Below are 13,457 nucleotides of genomic sequence, written 5' to 3'. Positions count from 1 at the left end.
TTTACATACGCACAAATGAAAATTACTACGGTAAGAACCAAGCATAAAATTATAGACATAATGAAACACATTACTCTTTTACTTTTCGAGATTATGAATGAACTCGACTAAAGTGTCTGACCAATATTTGGAAGTTGGCAAACTGCTTCAAAATTTTCACTGTCTTCTTAATATCCATCTACAGTATGTAACTTATTTAATGCTACGACCGCATTTTCTTTATATCGATATGATCTCGTAATTTAAAAATTTAAAACTCCTTTAAAATCTAAAAAGTATTGATCTAAAAAGTCAGTATCTACGGTCAATTTCCTCGTTTTTTAATGTCACACACAGGTCAAAAGTCAAAATTATTTTTCCGAAAAAAAAACTTCGTGGATAATTTTTTTGAACTTTGCAATATTTTTAATCGGATGCGGCATGCATTTTGAAGAAAAATGAGCTTGGTTGGACCGTGCCCGATTTTTTTGACGCCCACAGGAAGTTTTCGCCAAGGACAAGTGTAAGGTCTAAAATCGCCACCGCGGCGAAAAATCGAAAACTGAAATATACGTTTGCATACAGGCAGGCTGGATATGCAAACCTTTGATACCCATAAAAATAGCCATCAGAAGTAACATCAGAAGTAAGTGATTCATAATTAAATCAAATGCGGCCGGCAGTACCGCATACTAAAAATTATTCAAAGATGCGAGTTTTTATTTGACGTCTAAATTAATTACATATGTATCCTAGTTTTAAGCGACATCATAATTTGCTTCTGCAAGGTACAATTTCCGCGGATAAGTTGATTTTACAGCATAATGCTATTTATAAGTGTAGAAGTTAGTTTAAAGGTTAGTACACTAAATCGAACAAAATCTAAAAGCTATCAAATTTCTACTTTTCCGGGGCATGGGAGCGATTGGAGTAGTGTCGTACCAAGTCAAATTTCTTCGACAGAAGTGGCATTCAAAATTCACAGGCTTCGGTCGCCCTGCGTGCGTGGCATAAATAGATATTTATATATCTAGTTTAAAACTAGTAGTTTTTATATTCATCAGTATTTCAACTTTTCTAGAGTATGGACTCGACCTGCGCTACCGCCGCTGGCCTGGCTGTCTCTATTAATGAGTAGTCTGGTCACCCCACATAGTACATACATACAATACATGGACTCGACCACAGTGTCTGACCAATTCGTAAAAAGTGACAAATTTCTTCCCGCAGAAGTAACATTTATGCCTTGCTGCATTGTGACGTCTTCGGTGTTTAACCAAATTGTGTTTCGAGTGGCTCTTGTACTCGCATTTGTCGCAGGAATGGACCAGATCCTTATTCGTGACATGTTTCGCCTCCACGTGACGCTTCAATTCTGTTGAGTTGGGGAATCTCTTGCCACAAGATGTGCACGGATTTTCATGCACAACTCGGGTGTGCAATTGTAGAGCATGTTTGCTTAAAAAGGTCTGCGGGCAGATGTCACATTGTAACTTGTCTCGGTAAGATTTTTCCAAATGCGTCATCTGTAAAATTAATATCCACATTGGTAATTTTTTTCCCAGTTCTTCGCACAACATACATACTTACATACCTCGTGACTTTTTAGGTGTTCCCTGCTAGCAAAACTCCTCCCACAAGTGGCACAATCGTACGGCTTCTCCGTCGTATGTGTGAAAATGTGAGTCTCAAGTTCAGTCCTTGTTTTGAAGTCCTTTCCGCAAAGTGTGCACCGAAATCGGACCGGATTCTCAGCATGTTCGGTTTTTACGTGTTGCGAAACTCGGGATTTATGCAGAAAAGTTTTCTCACATCCGCGAAATCCACATGGGAACCGAGGTCGTTCCCTAGTGCTGTGGACGGCTTTCATATGGGTCCGCAAGTTTGCTGAATTGAAGAAGACCCGATGACATATGTCACAACTGGGTCGTTCCCGGTCGGTGTGAATACTCCGCATGTGAGATCGCAGGCTTGGTGGATTTTTAAAAATTTTCCCACAAACCTGACAGTACGTGTGCAAATTCTGAGTTAGATATGTGGAGACTGGAAATTGTAAAATCTGTCTTGATTTTATACGAATTATTTAAACGCTCACCTGGCAGTTCACTTTCGCATCGGGAGTTTGTGTGTCGAGATGCTTGGTAACGGACTTTGGTTTTGACGTTTTGGAGCTCTTTGGACTTTCCCAGTTTGTCGCTGGCTTAATATCCATGTAGATTAAGTTTGCAGGAAGCTTTTGAATTTACAGATTTCTAATTGTTAAAAATTAGTTTAACTTCTCAGTACGTGGAATCTGTAAGTATAAATTACAATTTCAACTGCACAAATATCCCAATTTTTTAAACTAAATTTTTAGGAATACTTTTTTTATATGTACTTGATGTATATTTGTGTCGAACTTATCTTCGCAGCTACAACGTCTTTGCATATGATCGTTTAACTACAAAAATTTTGAGAGAAGTGCACGGTGAAAGACTTGTGGTTCATATATTTATATGTAGCAAGAAAAAAGGTTGCAATTGTGCAATAACCAAAAGGCATGCGACGCACACCACTTTGTGGTGTATAAAAATAACCGCAATTTATTGTCGGTATGTTTCTACTGGTTTAGTTGGTGATGGATTTTCTGAGAATCTTGACCCCTAGCCTGCGCAAAAAATGATTTTATGGCTTTGTCCGTCTGTCTGGCTGTTCCCCAGAAGGATAAAGCGAAATGTACATACAATGTTTATGAACAAACGCCAAAATATTTACGAAATACGAAGAAGAGAGCAATTTCAAGTAGCCTCAGGTTTAAGGGGGTTCATTTTTCTCCACTTTTGTAATTTGTGTGAAAGATAAATTCATATACATCTCTCGCAAGAATTCCACACATTTGGGGGTCTCTTTCTCGCTGGGATTTCGTTTAATTGTTATTGTCTCGTATCTCACTGGGTCCATGGATTATTGGGGTTTGTCAAAAAACCATTTTTTGTACGTTCCCAAGAATACGCCAATCTTCAGGCCAAATTCCTTCGTGGTGGTCACATCGCGGCAAAACTTTCAAACAGTTGTTTCAATTATATGGAAAGATTGTGACGATTTGGCTTCGGAGTGGCATGCCCAGGGGGAATATACGAACGCAGGCTCGTGCGACATACGAGTCACGGGGGTGGAGGATCCGGAAAATATTTTGGCAGAAGGGGCAGAACCACCAATGTTTTCACCAGCAAAACCTGTGCAAAGTCATCCCGAGTATGATACCGTGATTTGGTTCGAATTTGCCACACTTCCTGAGACTAGAAAAGCCCATGAATTTCTAGCGAGTTTGCAGTCAAGTTTATCTATATTGTGATATTCATCAAGTCCACGGCGTATTGAGGATGGAGTGGGCGAAAGGGTGGGGTCCAGAGTGTAGCTGGGAAGCATGTTTTCAATGCCCAGACCAGCCCGGCCCGAATTTCTTGGGCAATAAAATCCCCAGACCAGCCCGGCCCGAATTTCTTGGGCAATAAAATGCCCAGCCCAGCCCATCTCTTTTGTGCCCGCCCGGCCCATGCCCACGTGGGCTGGGCAAGGCATGCCGAAAAACTTGGGCTGCCCGCTAGACTCTGGTGGGGTCACACGGGGGAACAAGCGTAGGCTAATGGGAGAATTTTTAACACCTTACCCTACGTATTTTCGTCTTCGGATGACCTAACGGATTGAAATTTAGGAGTAGAGAGATATGATCCTTTGAGGGTTTTTGGTAATGGATTTGTAGACAGGTTACTTGCCAGGAGTGTGCAAAAAGTCGCCTTTTTGGGAATACTTAAATTGATGCATTTTACACGTTTCAATACCCAATGGCTTTTGCGGGCCTTTTTCCGTATGTTTCAATTTCCACTGGGCATTGTCTGCACCATTTTAAAAATTTGCTATGGACAAGAAAGTTTGACAACAATGAAATTTGCTTTACATTTTTATTTTTCTAAAACGTTACCAACCTTAGTAACCTTACACTCCTCCAAAACTACTCCAAAAGATTATTATAGTATATATACTGCAACATTATGTTTTTCCTTTCTGTTCAAATTCTGTAAAAAAGTATTTATCAAGTCTAGTTGTTTTTACATCACAAAAAAATAACGATTAAACTTGGTTGTCCTTCTTAACTTCTTAAAAAATTCGAAAAATTTGGCAATTATACCCATTTTTGACTACAGATTCATCTAATGTCAGTATTTATGTAAATGGCAAGGACTATTTATCTTCAAATCATTAAAGAACATAATAAATGATAACTACAAAGGCTTATCTTTACTTTTCCAACGTATGAGTGCAATTGGTGTGTCGTACCAAATCTTGAAAAGTGAAGAATTTCTTCCCACAGAAGTAACAATTATGCCTCGCTGCATTGTGCCGTACCCTGTGTGTGGCCAAATTGCGCTTCGAATGGCTCTTGTATTCGCATTTATCGCAGAAATGGACCAGTTCTTCATTCGTGGCATGCATCGCCTTCATGTGACAATTCAAGTCTGAGGATTTGGCGAATCTCTTGTAACAAAATGCGCACGGATAATTCCTCTGATTTTCAAGCACAACTAGCACGTGCAATTGTAGTGTACTTCTAGTTGTGAAAGTCTGAGGACAGGCTGGACACTGGTACATGTCTCGGGTAGATTTTTCCAAATGCGTCAACTATAAAATGAATAATAATAATATGCAGTGGTATTTTTAACCTTGACTTCCCTACAAAATGCTATGTACCTCGTGACGTTTCATGTTTTCCATCCTGGAAAAACTGCTCCCACATGTTGAACAATTGTATGGCTTCTCCGTCGTGTGGGTGGGAATGTGTCGTCCAAGTTCAGCCCTGGTTTTAAATTCTTTTCCGCAAAGTGAGCACGGAAATCGGACCGGGTTCTCGGCATGTTCAGTTTTTACGTGTTGCCGAAGACTGCCCTTGCTTAGGTAGGTTATCTCACAGCCGGGATACTCGCATTGAAAACGAGGCCGTTCCCTCGTGCTGTGGAAGGTGTCAATATGACTTTGTAAACGTTGAGCGGAGAAAAATACCCGGTGACAAATTTTACAACTGGGTCGTTCCCGGTCGGTGTGAAGTAGTGCCATGTGGGAAGACAAGGAGGGAGGATTTTTCGAAATTTTTCCACAAATCTAAGCAATGCAGAAAGGCTATGAATTACACATGGCACGTGGACGGGGTAAAATTAACTTAAATTTCTACAAGTCTAATCGCTCACCTCACACTTCACTTTGGCATTTGGGTCATGCGTGAAAACATGCATCTCCAAATTCCTCTTGGTTTTGAATGTTTTTGAACACTCGAGACATTCCCATTTATTCCGCGATTTGACATCCATCAAGAGTCGGTTATCGGTTTTAAGAAGTCTCTTGACTTCTAGATACTTACTAAAATTAGGTTGGATATCTTAAAAGTGCTTAACTACGTAAATTAACTTAAACTAATTTATAGTTGGGAACTCACACAATTTCGAAATTTGCGGTGGAAAAATGCACAAATACATTTCGGAATGATTTTTAACAAGTTGTTGATCCGGCGTGTAAGTAGTTAGTCATTCAGTGAAGTGAATGGTGGATCGGAAAAGGGTCGCATTTTTTAAGTATTGACATTGAACTGCATGCCACAAAGAAATGGTCGGTTCCTTAAGTTCTCTTTGGGTAAAAATAACTAACCACGTTCTGAGGACCTTACGAAAATCATGCACAAATGGATTTTTGTGATATTTAAGTCCCTCACAAAGGAACAGTTCCACGCTAGAATAATTACGACTGGAATTACTGAATTCCTTCATTAACTACAATTGATCACAACCCTCCGTCCTTATGTGGTACCCCCTGCAAATGTATGTACTTGTGTATGCATGTACATACATTACAAAACTGTGCGTGTACGCCTACGTAGTTATTCCCATCCCAGGAAAATATTTTTTATAACGTCCGAAATATTTATTTTATATTAAAAAAACGCCAAGATATATATGTTCAAATATTCTTATTCGAACGTCAAAAGACTCTTCGAGTTTCAACCATAACTGATCACTTAGTACATAAATTTGATAAATTAGGCAGAGATAATTAGATTTTAATTATCATCATGCAAAAGCTCAAAGTGAGAAACAAGTTCCATTTTAAGACTTGCTGGCATTAATCCAAGGCGTCTGTCTGAGAGCAAAACTTTGTGCATGATCTTTTACCTTATCAAATTCTCGGAAGTCTAACTTTTTTTAATCATGTAAGAAACAGCGAAAACCGTTTAATTTCACGGTCGGGCACAAATGTTGGCATATTGATTTATTTGCATCACCATTTTTAACATTTTCTTTATTTTTGTGACATATCTTACCGTGGTATTTATGCATAAATATTTGTATATATGTACAGCAAACGTTGGTTCGACTTGTATTACAAATGCGTACATACATATTTACATATGCATGCAGCTAGGGTATATGAACGTATGTACGAATTTGTCTTATTTTAAGGCTCACTTTTTTCCAAATCATCATTCAATTTGTGATAGTAAAAAAATGCGACCCTTTGATAATGCATCAACGTGTTAGCTGATGTTCGTAATTATTTCCATTGGTAGAATACAGATTGATTAAGGTGCGATTTTCAGTTTAAAGAAAATCAGCTACCCCACACTAAAAATTACTGCTGCCGACCCAAATAAAATTCCAAGTAACAATTGGTTTTATACAATTTTTACTTAATTGAGTATACATGCATCAATTACTTGGTAGTTTTACGCTACCTCTTTTCCATGTCAGAATGAGATTAATTCAACGCTAACAAAAAAGTAACGCCCATTTTACCACGTTAATCTAAAAAAACATCGCTTGTGCATGAAAATTACCACTGTCAAACGAGAGTTAAATTATAGGCACAATGAAAAATATTTACTCGTTTACTTCTCGAGACAATGAATTCGGCTACAGTGTCTGACCAATATTTGCCAGCCGGAGAACTGCTTCTTGCAAAAGTAACACTTGCGCCAATTCGCAGCATTATGAGTGCGCACGTGTTGAGCGAAATTGCGTTTTGAGTGGCTCCCGTACTCACATTTGTTACAGGAATAAATCTTCTCCTTGTTCGCCGGGTGTATCGCCTCCACGTGACCCTTCAAAGATCGCGCTGACTGGAACCAATTGGCACACAATGTGCACTGATAATTCTTCTCCTTTTGATGGTAAAATCGAATGTGGCGTTGTAGGCCATCCCGGCCTAAGAAGGTCTGACGACAGAGATGACACTGGATCCTGGATCGGCTGGATTTTTCTAAGTGTGTCTTCTGTATAGTAAATTTGCAAATTGGTAAATTTTAATTTTACATCTAGTGTGTAAATATCTTTACATATTTGCATACCGTAAAAACTCAATTAGTAGCCGGGAGCTACTATTTAAAAAATCGGTAGCTGGGACCTGGCTACTATTTGAGCAAGGCTACTATTTGGGCACGGTCATTATTTATAAAATTATGAAAATATGCAGGGCTACTATTAGCAAACAGCTATTGTAATTTTTTTTCCAGAATCAAACTCAAATTAAAGTTTAATAACAACACCAAATTCTCCCTTAGATTCGTACTAGATGACAATTCTATGGGTTAGGCCTGCTCTTAATTTTAATAATTTCTCCGATGAGCCGAATTTCGTGTTCAATTCGATTTTGTATAACTGAGATTCAATTGAATTGTGATTTAATTACTTAAATGAGCAGGCTAGGAGATATCTGGTTGCATGTACGTACACTAGAAATTAATTATAATTCGAATAATGCTACTATTAGGGCACGGCTACTATTTAAGCAGGGCTACTATTTGAGCAAGGTCACTATTTATTAAATTATGAAAAAAGGCAGGGCTACTATTTGAGTTTTTACGGTAGGTTTTATTCCAAAATTCTTATTTACCTCATGACGTCTAATCTTTATCATTTTGGCGAAACCCTTCCCACAGGTGGTACACTTGTACGGCTTTTCCGTCGTGTGGGAGGCAATGTGAGTGGTAAGGTTGTTCCTAAATTTAAATTCTTTTCCGCAAAGTGAACACGGATATCGGACTGGATTCTGGGTGTGGTCAGTTTTTACGTGTTTTGAAACTTCGGTCTTTCTTAGATAGGTTTTCTCACAGCCTGGAAACGTGCATGGAAAACGGGGTCGTTCCCCCGTGCTGTGGACGACTTCAATATGTTCCCGTAAGTTGACTGAATTGGAGAATACCCGATTACACGTGGGACAGCTGGGTCGCTCCCGGTTGGTGTGCATGGTCCTCATATGCCTGCGTAGGTTGTGTGCATTTTTAAACATTCCCCCGCAAACCTGAGCAATGCATTTTTAAGTTGTGAGTTACAAAGACATAGGAAGTTATGAAATCTGTTTTAGTTTTTTAAATCTAAAAACTCACCTGACATTTCACTTTCGCGTCGGGAGCCTGTGATTGTGATGCGAGATCTGTGGCAAAGGACATCTCCGTTTTTAACGTTTTGGAACTCTTGGGACAAAAGTGAGCAAAAGTGAACAAAAACTATCGGACGTAAATTTCAAACACTTAAATGCAATTAGTTTTCACAAAGTTTTGCATGAAAGCCGCAACTATTTGGTTGTCAACATATGAACTTATTTATTTCGTGCATTTATATGTAAATTGAATATATATATATATATCAAAATTGATATTTACAATTTTTGAAAAGTTCACAAATTATATCCACGTGACGAAGATTGACGAAGAAACTGTCTAATTAATTACACTTTAAACTATGTATGTAGAAAAAATATATTCCCTGTACGGCGTAATTTTACTTAAGGTGATGACGCTGCTTTAACTTCACGAGTTTGAACTGTGCTGCTCGTTTCCATTACATAGATCAGTTTAAGACCAAGGTCAAAATTTATGGTTGGAAAAAGGCTGAGGATGATTCACCTGTCGGTGATAAAAGTGTTGAGGGACTGTGCCCGATTGTTCAAATAAATCCTCAGATATGTATCCCTGCAACTTGCAGGCTGCAATTGAATAAAGTGAACCCTTTCGTCACCTTGGGACGGAAATAGGATCTGTCGGAGTTCAGTTATGATGTTCATAATCCTATGCAACCCTTCTCCACTTATGCAGAAAGGAAGGATGTGAGGTTGCCAGTACTCCACGCACAACGACAGGCACAATCCGTTAAAATCTTGCATAAAGAAAATAAATGGATGTACTCATGTATGTACGTACATAATAAAATTTAAGATGCATCCACGCTGGCATACATATGTATGTATATATGCCTGAGTCGAACGCTGGGGAAAATATGCAGCCAACAATTCTCCACGATTGGAAAATTTTTAAAACGACGTAAGTAATGTTGCTGACCGAATTTTGTGAAACTCTTTTTATCAAATTGTAAATCACTGTCAATTCGAATTTTATTATTTCCGTTTTACCCAACTTTCAACATGTAGCATTATTAGGTTGTCCACTGGCTTGATTTTTATGTATTGGATAATGACACATATGAAATGAATAGATATTCAAACAATTGACTAAAAATGGAACCGTTCTCATGCTATACCGGGATTGTCTACACTCTTAGAAAATTCAATATCTTTTCATGAAGTAAAATGGAACGTTATGCGGTTTAAAGTAAACCTCACTTGATTCGAAGTAAAATGGTCAACTTCATTCAAAGTAATGACAAAACTCACCAAATGTGAAGTAAAACCACTATTTTCTAAACCATAAAGTAAGCTATTATACCATTTAGAGTAAGCAAGCCCCATTTAGGATATTCTTCAGACGCTGACTTTTCCCTCGCTCTCATTACAACTCGCAGCTCAGCCAGTCAGTGCTGGTTAGTTAAATTGATAGTTAATTAATTAGTTAGTTAACTCATAAGCAAATAATGGAGGAAACGAGGAGGTTATTGCAACAATTTGGACGGGGACGCTGAAGGGTAAGAAATTCGCACAATTTGCATAATTTATACACAAATTTAATTTACATTGCGTTTAATTTTTTATTTTAATTGTCTTTAAACAGATGACGATATTACGGACGAGACTCTGTTAATAATTTCAGGAGAAAATTGTCAGGTTTTCTAGGTCATTTTAGGTCGGCTTTGGAATGCATTGTACAATTTGTGAGAACTTGGTATATCTTTGTTTTAAGTGCAAAACTAATTTTAAACCTTTAGTATAACATTAAAAAAATTATCTTAAGTTAATAGGGTCCAGCGCTTACAAATATCCTCACTAGTGGTTCATAATAAGGGTAATTTGTAATGCAATGTTGAATGTGAAATAAAATATATTATTAAAGTACTAATACTGCGACTACGCTTAAGTAACTTTTCCTGGGGTCATCAAAGCAAGAAAGTAAAGTCATAATCAACGCGATTTAGGGTTACGGTCGTTACCCTATTGGGCGCTCAGTTACCCTGTGAATATTGTTACAGGGTAAAATGGCTTACTTTGTGGCCGAGAGAGAGCGATTCGCTATAAGTGGGGTAGTGGCACTTTGGAAGTTATATCGAGTTATATTTTACGTCATATAAAGTATGGATTTCTAAGAGTGTAACGAGTTATATTAAATAATTAAGTCAAAAATTAGGAATCACTGATTGTAGTGATTGTATGCAATGCTTAATACTTGTCCATAAAAGACTTGGTGAACACATATTAGCTGATAAAGATTTAAAAAAATTAGTATGTATAACATTTAAGGGGCAAATTAGTAACGCAATTTATTAAAAATTAGTTTATTCTCTAGTACATTATAAAAACCTCATTGATGCATATTCCCTTCTTCAAATTCGTTTTCAAACGAGCCTTTAGTCAACATTCTTTTATTTTATCCATTACAATTTTGAGAAGCATTTAAAATAGGAATGGAAAATTTGACAAATTTCCGATGGATGAAATAAATGCGTCAACTGAAAGGCATGATCAGAATATCGAAACAACAGATAGTCGAAATGGGACCAAACACAGGTGATGATTTGATGGAATTAGTACCGCTTGTACATATATGAAAATTGCGAAATCGAGTAAAATAAGAATACAATTTTAATCATTACGAAACGCATCTACTCTTTTACTTCTCGAGACAATGAACCTGACTGCAGTGTCCGGCCAATTCTTCGAACCTGGCAAACCGCTTCTTCCAAAAGTAGCACTCGTGCCTCTTCGCAGTATGGTTATGCGCCACATGTCGAGTTAAGGTGAATTTTGAGTGACTCTGTTGTACTCGCACTTGTCGCAGGGATGAATCTTCTCCTTGTCCGCTGGGTGCATCGACTCCACGTGTCGCTTTAAATCTTTGTTACTTATCCACTTCTTTTCGCAATACGAGCACGGATAATTCCACTTCTTTTCGTGAACATGTCGAATGTGGCGCTGAAGGCTAGCTCTCCCTAAAATGGTCTGAGCACAGATGTCACACTTCAACATTTCCCTGGAAGATTTTTCCAAATGCGTCACCTGCAAAATTAACATGCATATATAAATAAATATATAAATAGGTACTTAACTTTTCCCAGAACGTGCTTATTAACGTACCTCGTGATTTTTCAGGTTCATCTTAAGGGCGAAGCTCCTCCCACAAGTGGCACACTTAAACGACTTCTCCTTCGTATGGGTGGAAAAGTGATTGTTAAGATGGTTCTTAAGTTTAAATTCTCTGCCACAAAGGGTGCAAGCAAATAGGATCGGAGTCTGGGCGTGTTCAGTTTTTACATGTTGTGAAATGTAGATCTTGTTTAGGAAGGTTTTCTCACAGCCGGGAAACGAACATGGGAAACGAGGTCGTTCCTTGGTGCTGTGAGCACGTTTAATATGGTTCCTTAAGGTGGTCGAATTGAAGAACGCACGATGACATGTGACACAACTGAGGAGAGCCATACCAACTGTTCCACAAACCCTGTTTCCATTTTTAGCAAAAAGCAGAGTGAGAGTTGGACTCTGGTGGGTATCACCACCACCGGCGACTGTCGATGCGACAGTGCCGTATGGTGGTCTGTCTCACTTCTCACTCTCTGCAAATTGTTTACCGGGATTATGAACCAACTCGTGTTGAGATGCTTTTTATCTCTCACACGAGTTGGTTCATCTTTGGAATTCTCCAGTTTTTTAAAATAAAACTAAAAAAGTGGGAGTTTCTGGGATTATTACCAAATCAAGCGATATGCAAGGACGCAAAATTCTGCTATGATGATACCCAAGAAATTCAAGATCAAGATTCGGAAGATCCTACCTTTGAAGAACCAGCCTCAAAGAAGAGATTGGTCGAGACGTTAACAAGTATCAAGCAAACAATTTCCCCTTCGGCCCCTGCAATAGCATTGAACAGAAGAAATCTCAAGCAACAAAGTAATCTAGTCACAAGAGAACTTGAGCAAGTAACGAAGACAATCACCACAGGATTCCAAGATGTCGGACTACCAATTCCAGACAAAGAACAACACAATCAAGAACAACTTCTCCAGGATTCTACAGATCTCAACTGGATCATGAAGCACTTGAAGCTAAGATTGCAAGGATGTTCTCAAGCCGAAAAAAAACAACTGCTTACCTTAGTTCCACCGTCTTGGAGTATTAAGAAGACTCAAGATTTCTTCAATATTGGGAAACGCTTGGTCCAGGGAAGCCGCAAACGTCGTAAAGAAACCGACACAATCCTTCCTCCAATAAAACCAAAATCTGGATACAAAATTACCCAAGAAACCAAATCCAATATTCAAGATTTCTATTATCAAGATGATGTGTCAAGAGCCTGCCCAGGACAAAAGGATTTTCTGTCCATCAAGAACAAGGAAACAGGAAGACGAGAACACAAGCAGAAACGATATCTTCTAAGCAATCTCAGTGAGCTCTACCAAAATTTCAAGATTCAGTACCCGGATTCGAAAGTTGGGAAATCGTCATTCATGATGCTGCGGCCACGAGAATGCATCTCGCTAACCAGCAAGGGATACCACAACGTTTGCGTGTGCATTTACCATGAAAATGTGAAGCTGCTGTTCCATGCCATCAAGATTTCATCCATCAAGCCTTCAATTTCACAATTAGTCTGTGAAAGTGGAGGCAAGGATTGCTACTACAGACGATGTACAAAGTGTAAAGGATCTACAACAAACTTCAAAATAGCTTTAAGAGAAAACGAAGTCATCAGGAACAACACGTCAATTTCATACCGAAGATGGCTGACGACAGACGGAACTCAATACGTGACTGAGGAAAAAGAAACCGAAGACTTCTTGGACTTTGCAACTTCGGAACTGGAGAAGCTGTTGAAACATCACTACATCAGCAAAGCTCAGCATGAATTTCTTGTGGATCTTCGAAAGAATCTGAAGCCTGGTGAGCTCTTCATTTGGGGAGACTTTTCCGAAAACTACTCACCTGTAATCCAGAATGCTGTCCAGTCCGAATACTTCTCCCACAAACAGATCACTATTCACCCCTTCACAATCTACTGGGCCGTGAACGAAGTTGTA

At 38.6% G+C, this 13,457-nt stretch overlaps 4 protein-coding genes and 2 long non-coding RNA genes across 8 annotated transcripts; 1 reads left to right on the top strand and 5 right to left on the bottom strand.

Annotated features, from left to right (window-relative positions):
* Positions 1–678: 678 nt before the first annotated feature.
* LOC110857340 (gastrula zinc finger protein XlCGF7.1) lies at positions 679–2,473 on the bottom strand. Of its 2 annotated transcripts, none has more exons than XM_022105949.2 (4): positions 2,357–2,473; positions 2,075–2,272; positions 1,574–1,981; positions 679–1,505 (listed from the first exon to the last, which is right to left on the bottom strand). In XM_022105949.2, the coding sequence occupies exons 2-4, from the start codon at positions 2,189–2,191 to the stop codon at positions 1,107–1,109; spliced, it is 924 nt and encodes a 307-aa protein (XP_021961641.1). In that variant the 5' UTR covers positions 2,192–2,272; positions 2,357–2,473; the 3' UTR covers positions 679–1,106. The 2 variants fall into 2 exon arrangements, with proteins under 2 accessions (XP_021961641.1, XP_035713839.1); XM_035857946.1 differs by having other exon boundaries at positions 2,342–2,435.
* Positions 2,474–3,890: 1,417 nt separating this feature from the next.
* Positions 3,891–5,597, bottom strand: LOC110857252 (zinc finger protein 708). 2 transcript variants are annotated; one of them, XM_035857866.1, is made up of 4 exons: positions 5,447–5,597; positions 5,202–5,370; positions 4,708–5,115; positions 3,891–4,638 (listed from the first exon to the last, which is right to left on the bottom strand). In XM_035857866.1, the coding sequence occupies exons 2-4, from the start codon at positions 5,319–5,321 to the stop codon at positions 4,258–4,260; spliced, it is 909 nt and encodes a 302-aa protein (XP_035713759.1). In that variant the 5' UTR covers positions 5,322–5,370; positions 5,447–5,597; the 3' UTR covers positions 3,891–4,257. The 2 variants fall into 2 exon arrangements, with proteins under 2 accessions (XP_035713759.1, XP_035713760.1); XM_035857867.1 differs by having other exon boundaries at positions 5,202–5,359; positions 5,447–5,552.
* Positions 5,598–6,351: 754 nt separating this feature from the next.
* Positions 6,352–8,603, bottom strand: LOC118438034 (zinc finger protein 596-like). Its single transcript, XM_035857714.1, has 3 exons — positions 8,387–8,603; positions 7,894–8,301; positions 6,352–7,273 (listed from the first exon to the last, which is right to left on the bottom strand). The coding sequence occupies exons 1-3, from the start codon at positions 8,447–8,449 to the stop codon at positions 6,890–6,892; spliced, it is 855 nt and encodes a 284-aa protein (XP_035713607.1). The 5' UTR covers positions 8,450–8,603; the 3' UTR covers positions 6,352–6,889.
* Positions 8,604–9,592: 989 nt separating this feature from the next.
* LOC118437956 lies at positions 9,593–10,534 on the bottom strand. Its single transcript, XR_004836508.1, has 2 exons — positions 10,434–10,534; positions 9,593–9,695 (listed from the first exon to the last, which is right to left on the bottom strand). It is a non-coding gene; the product is annotated as an uncharacterized LOC118437956 (long non-coding RNA).
* LOC118437955 lies at positions 9,745–10,288 on the top strand. Its single transcript, XR_004836507.1, has 2 exons — positions 9,745–9,917; positions 10,004–10,288. It is a non-coding gene; the product is annotated as an uncharacterized LOC118437955 (long non-coding RNA).
* A 539-nt stretch (positions 10,535–11,073) lies between the features above and the next one.
* LOC118437957 (zinc finger protein 425-like) lies at positions 11,074–11,874 on the bottom strand. Its single transcript, XM_035857553.1, has 2 exons — positions 11,521–11,874; positions 11,074–11,442 (listed from the first exon to the last, which is right to left on the bottom strand). The coding sequence occupies exons 1-2, from the start codon at positions 11,860–11,862 to the stop codon at positions 11,179–11,181; spliced, it is 606 nt and encodes a 201-aa protein (XP_035713446.1). The 5' UTR covers positions 11,863–11,874; the 3' UTR covers positions 11,074–11,178.
* Positions 11,875–13,457: the final 1,583 nt, after the last annotated feature.

The sequence above is a fragment of the Folsomia candida genome, unplaced genomic scaffold (assembly GCF_002217175.1).
Source record: "Folsomia candida strain VU population unplaced genomic scaffold, ASM221717v1 Fcan01_Sc018, whole genome shotgun sequence".
Taxonomy (NCBI): domain Eukaryota; kingdom Metazoa; phylum Arthropoda; class Collembola; order Entomobryomorpha; family Isotomidae; genus Folsomia; species Folsomia candida.
Note: the sequence above shows the minus strand (reverse complement) of the source record. Positions and strands in the feature narration are given on the sequence as shown.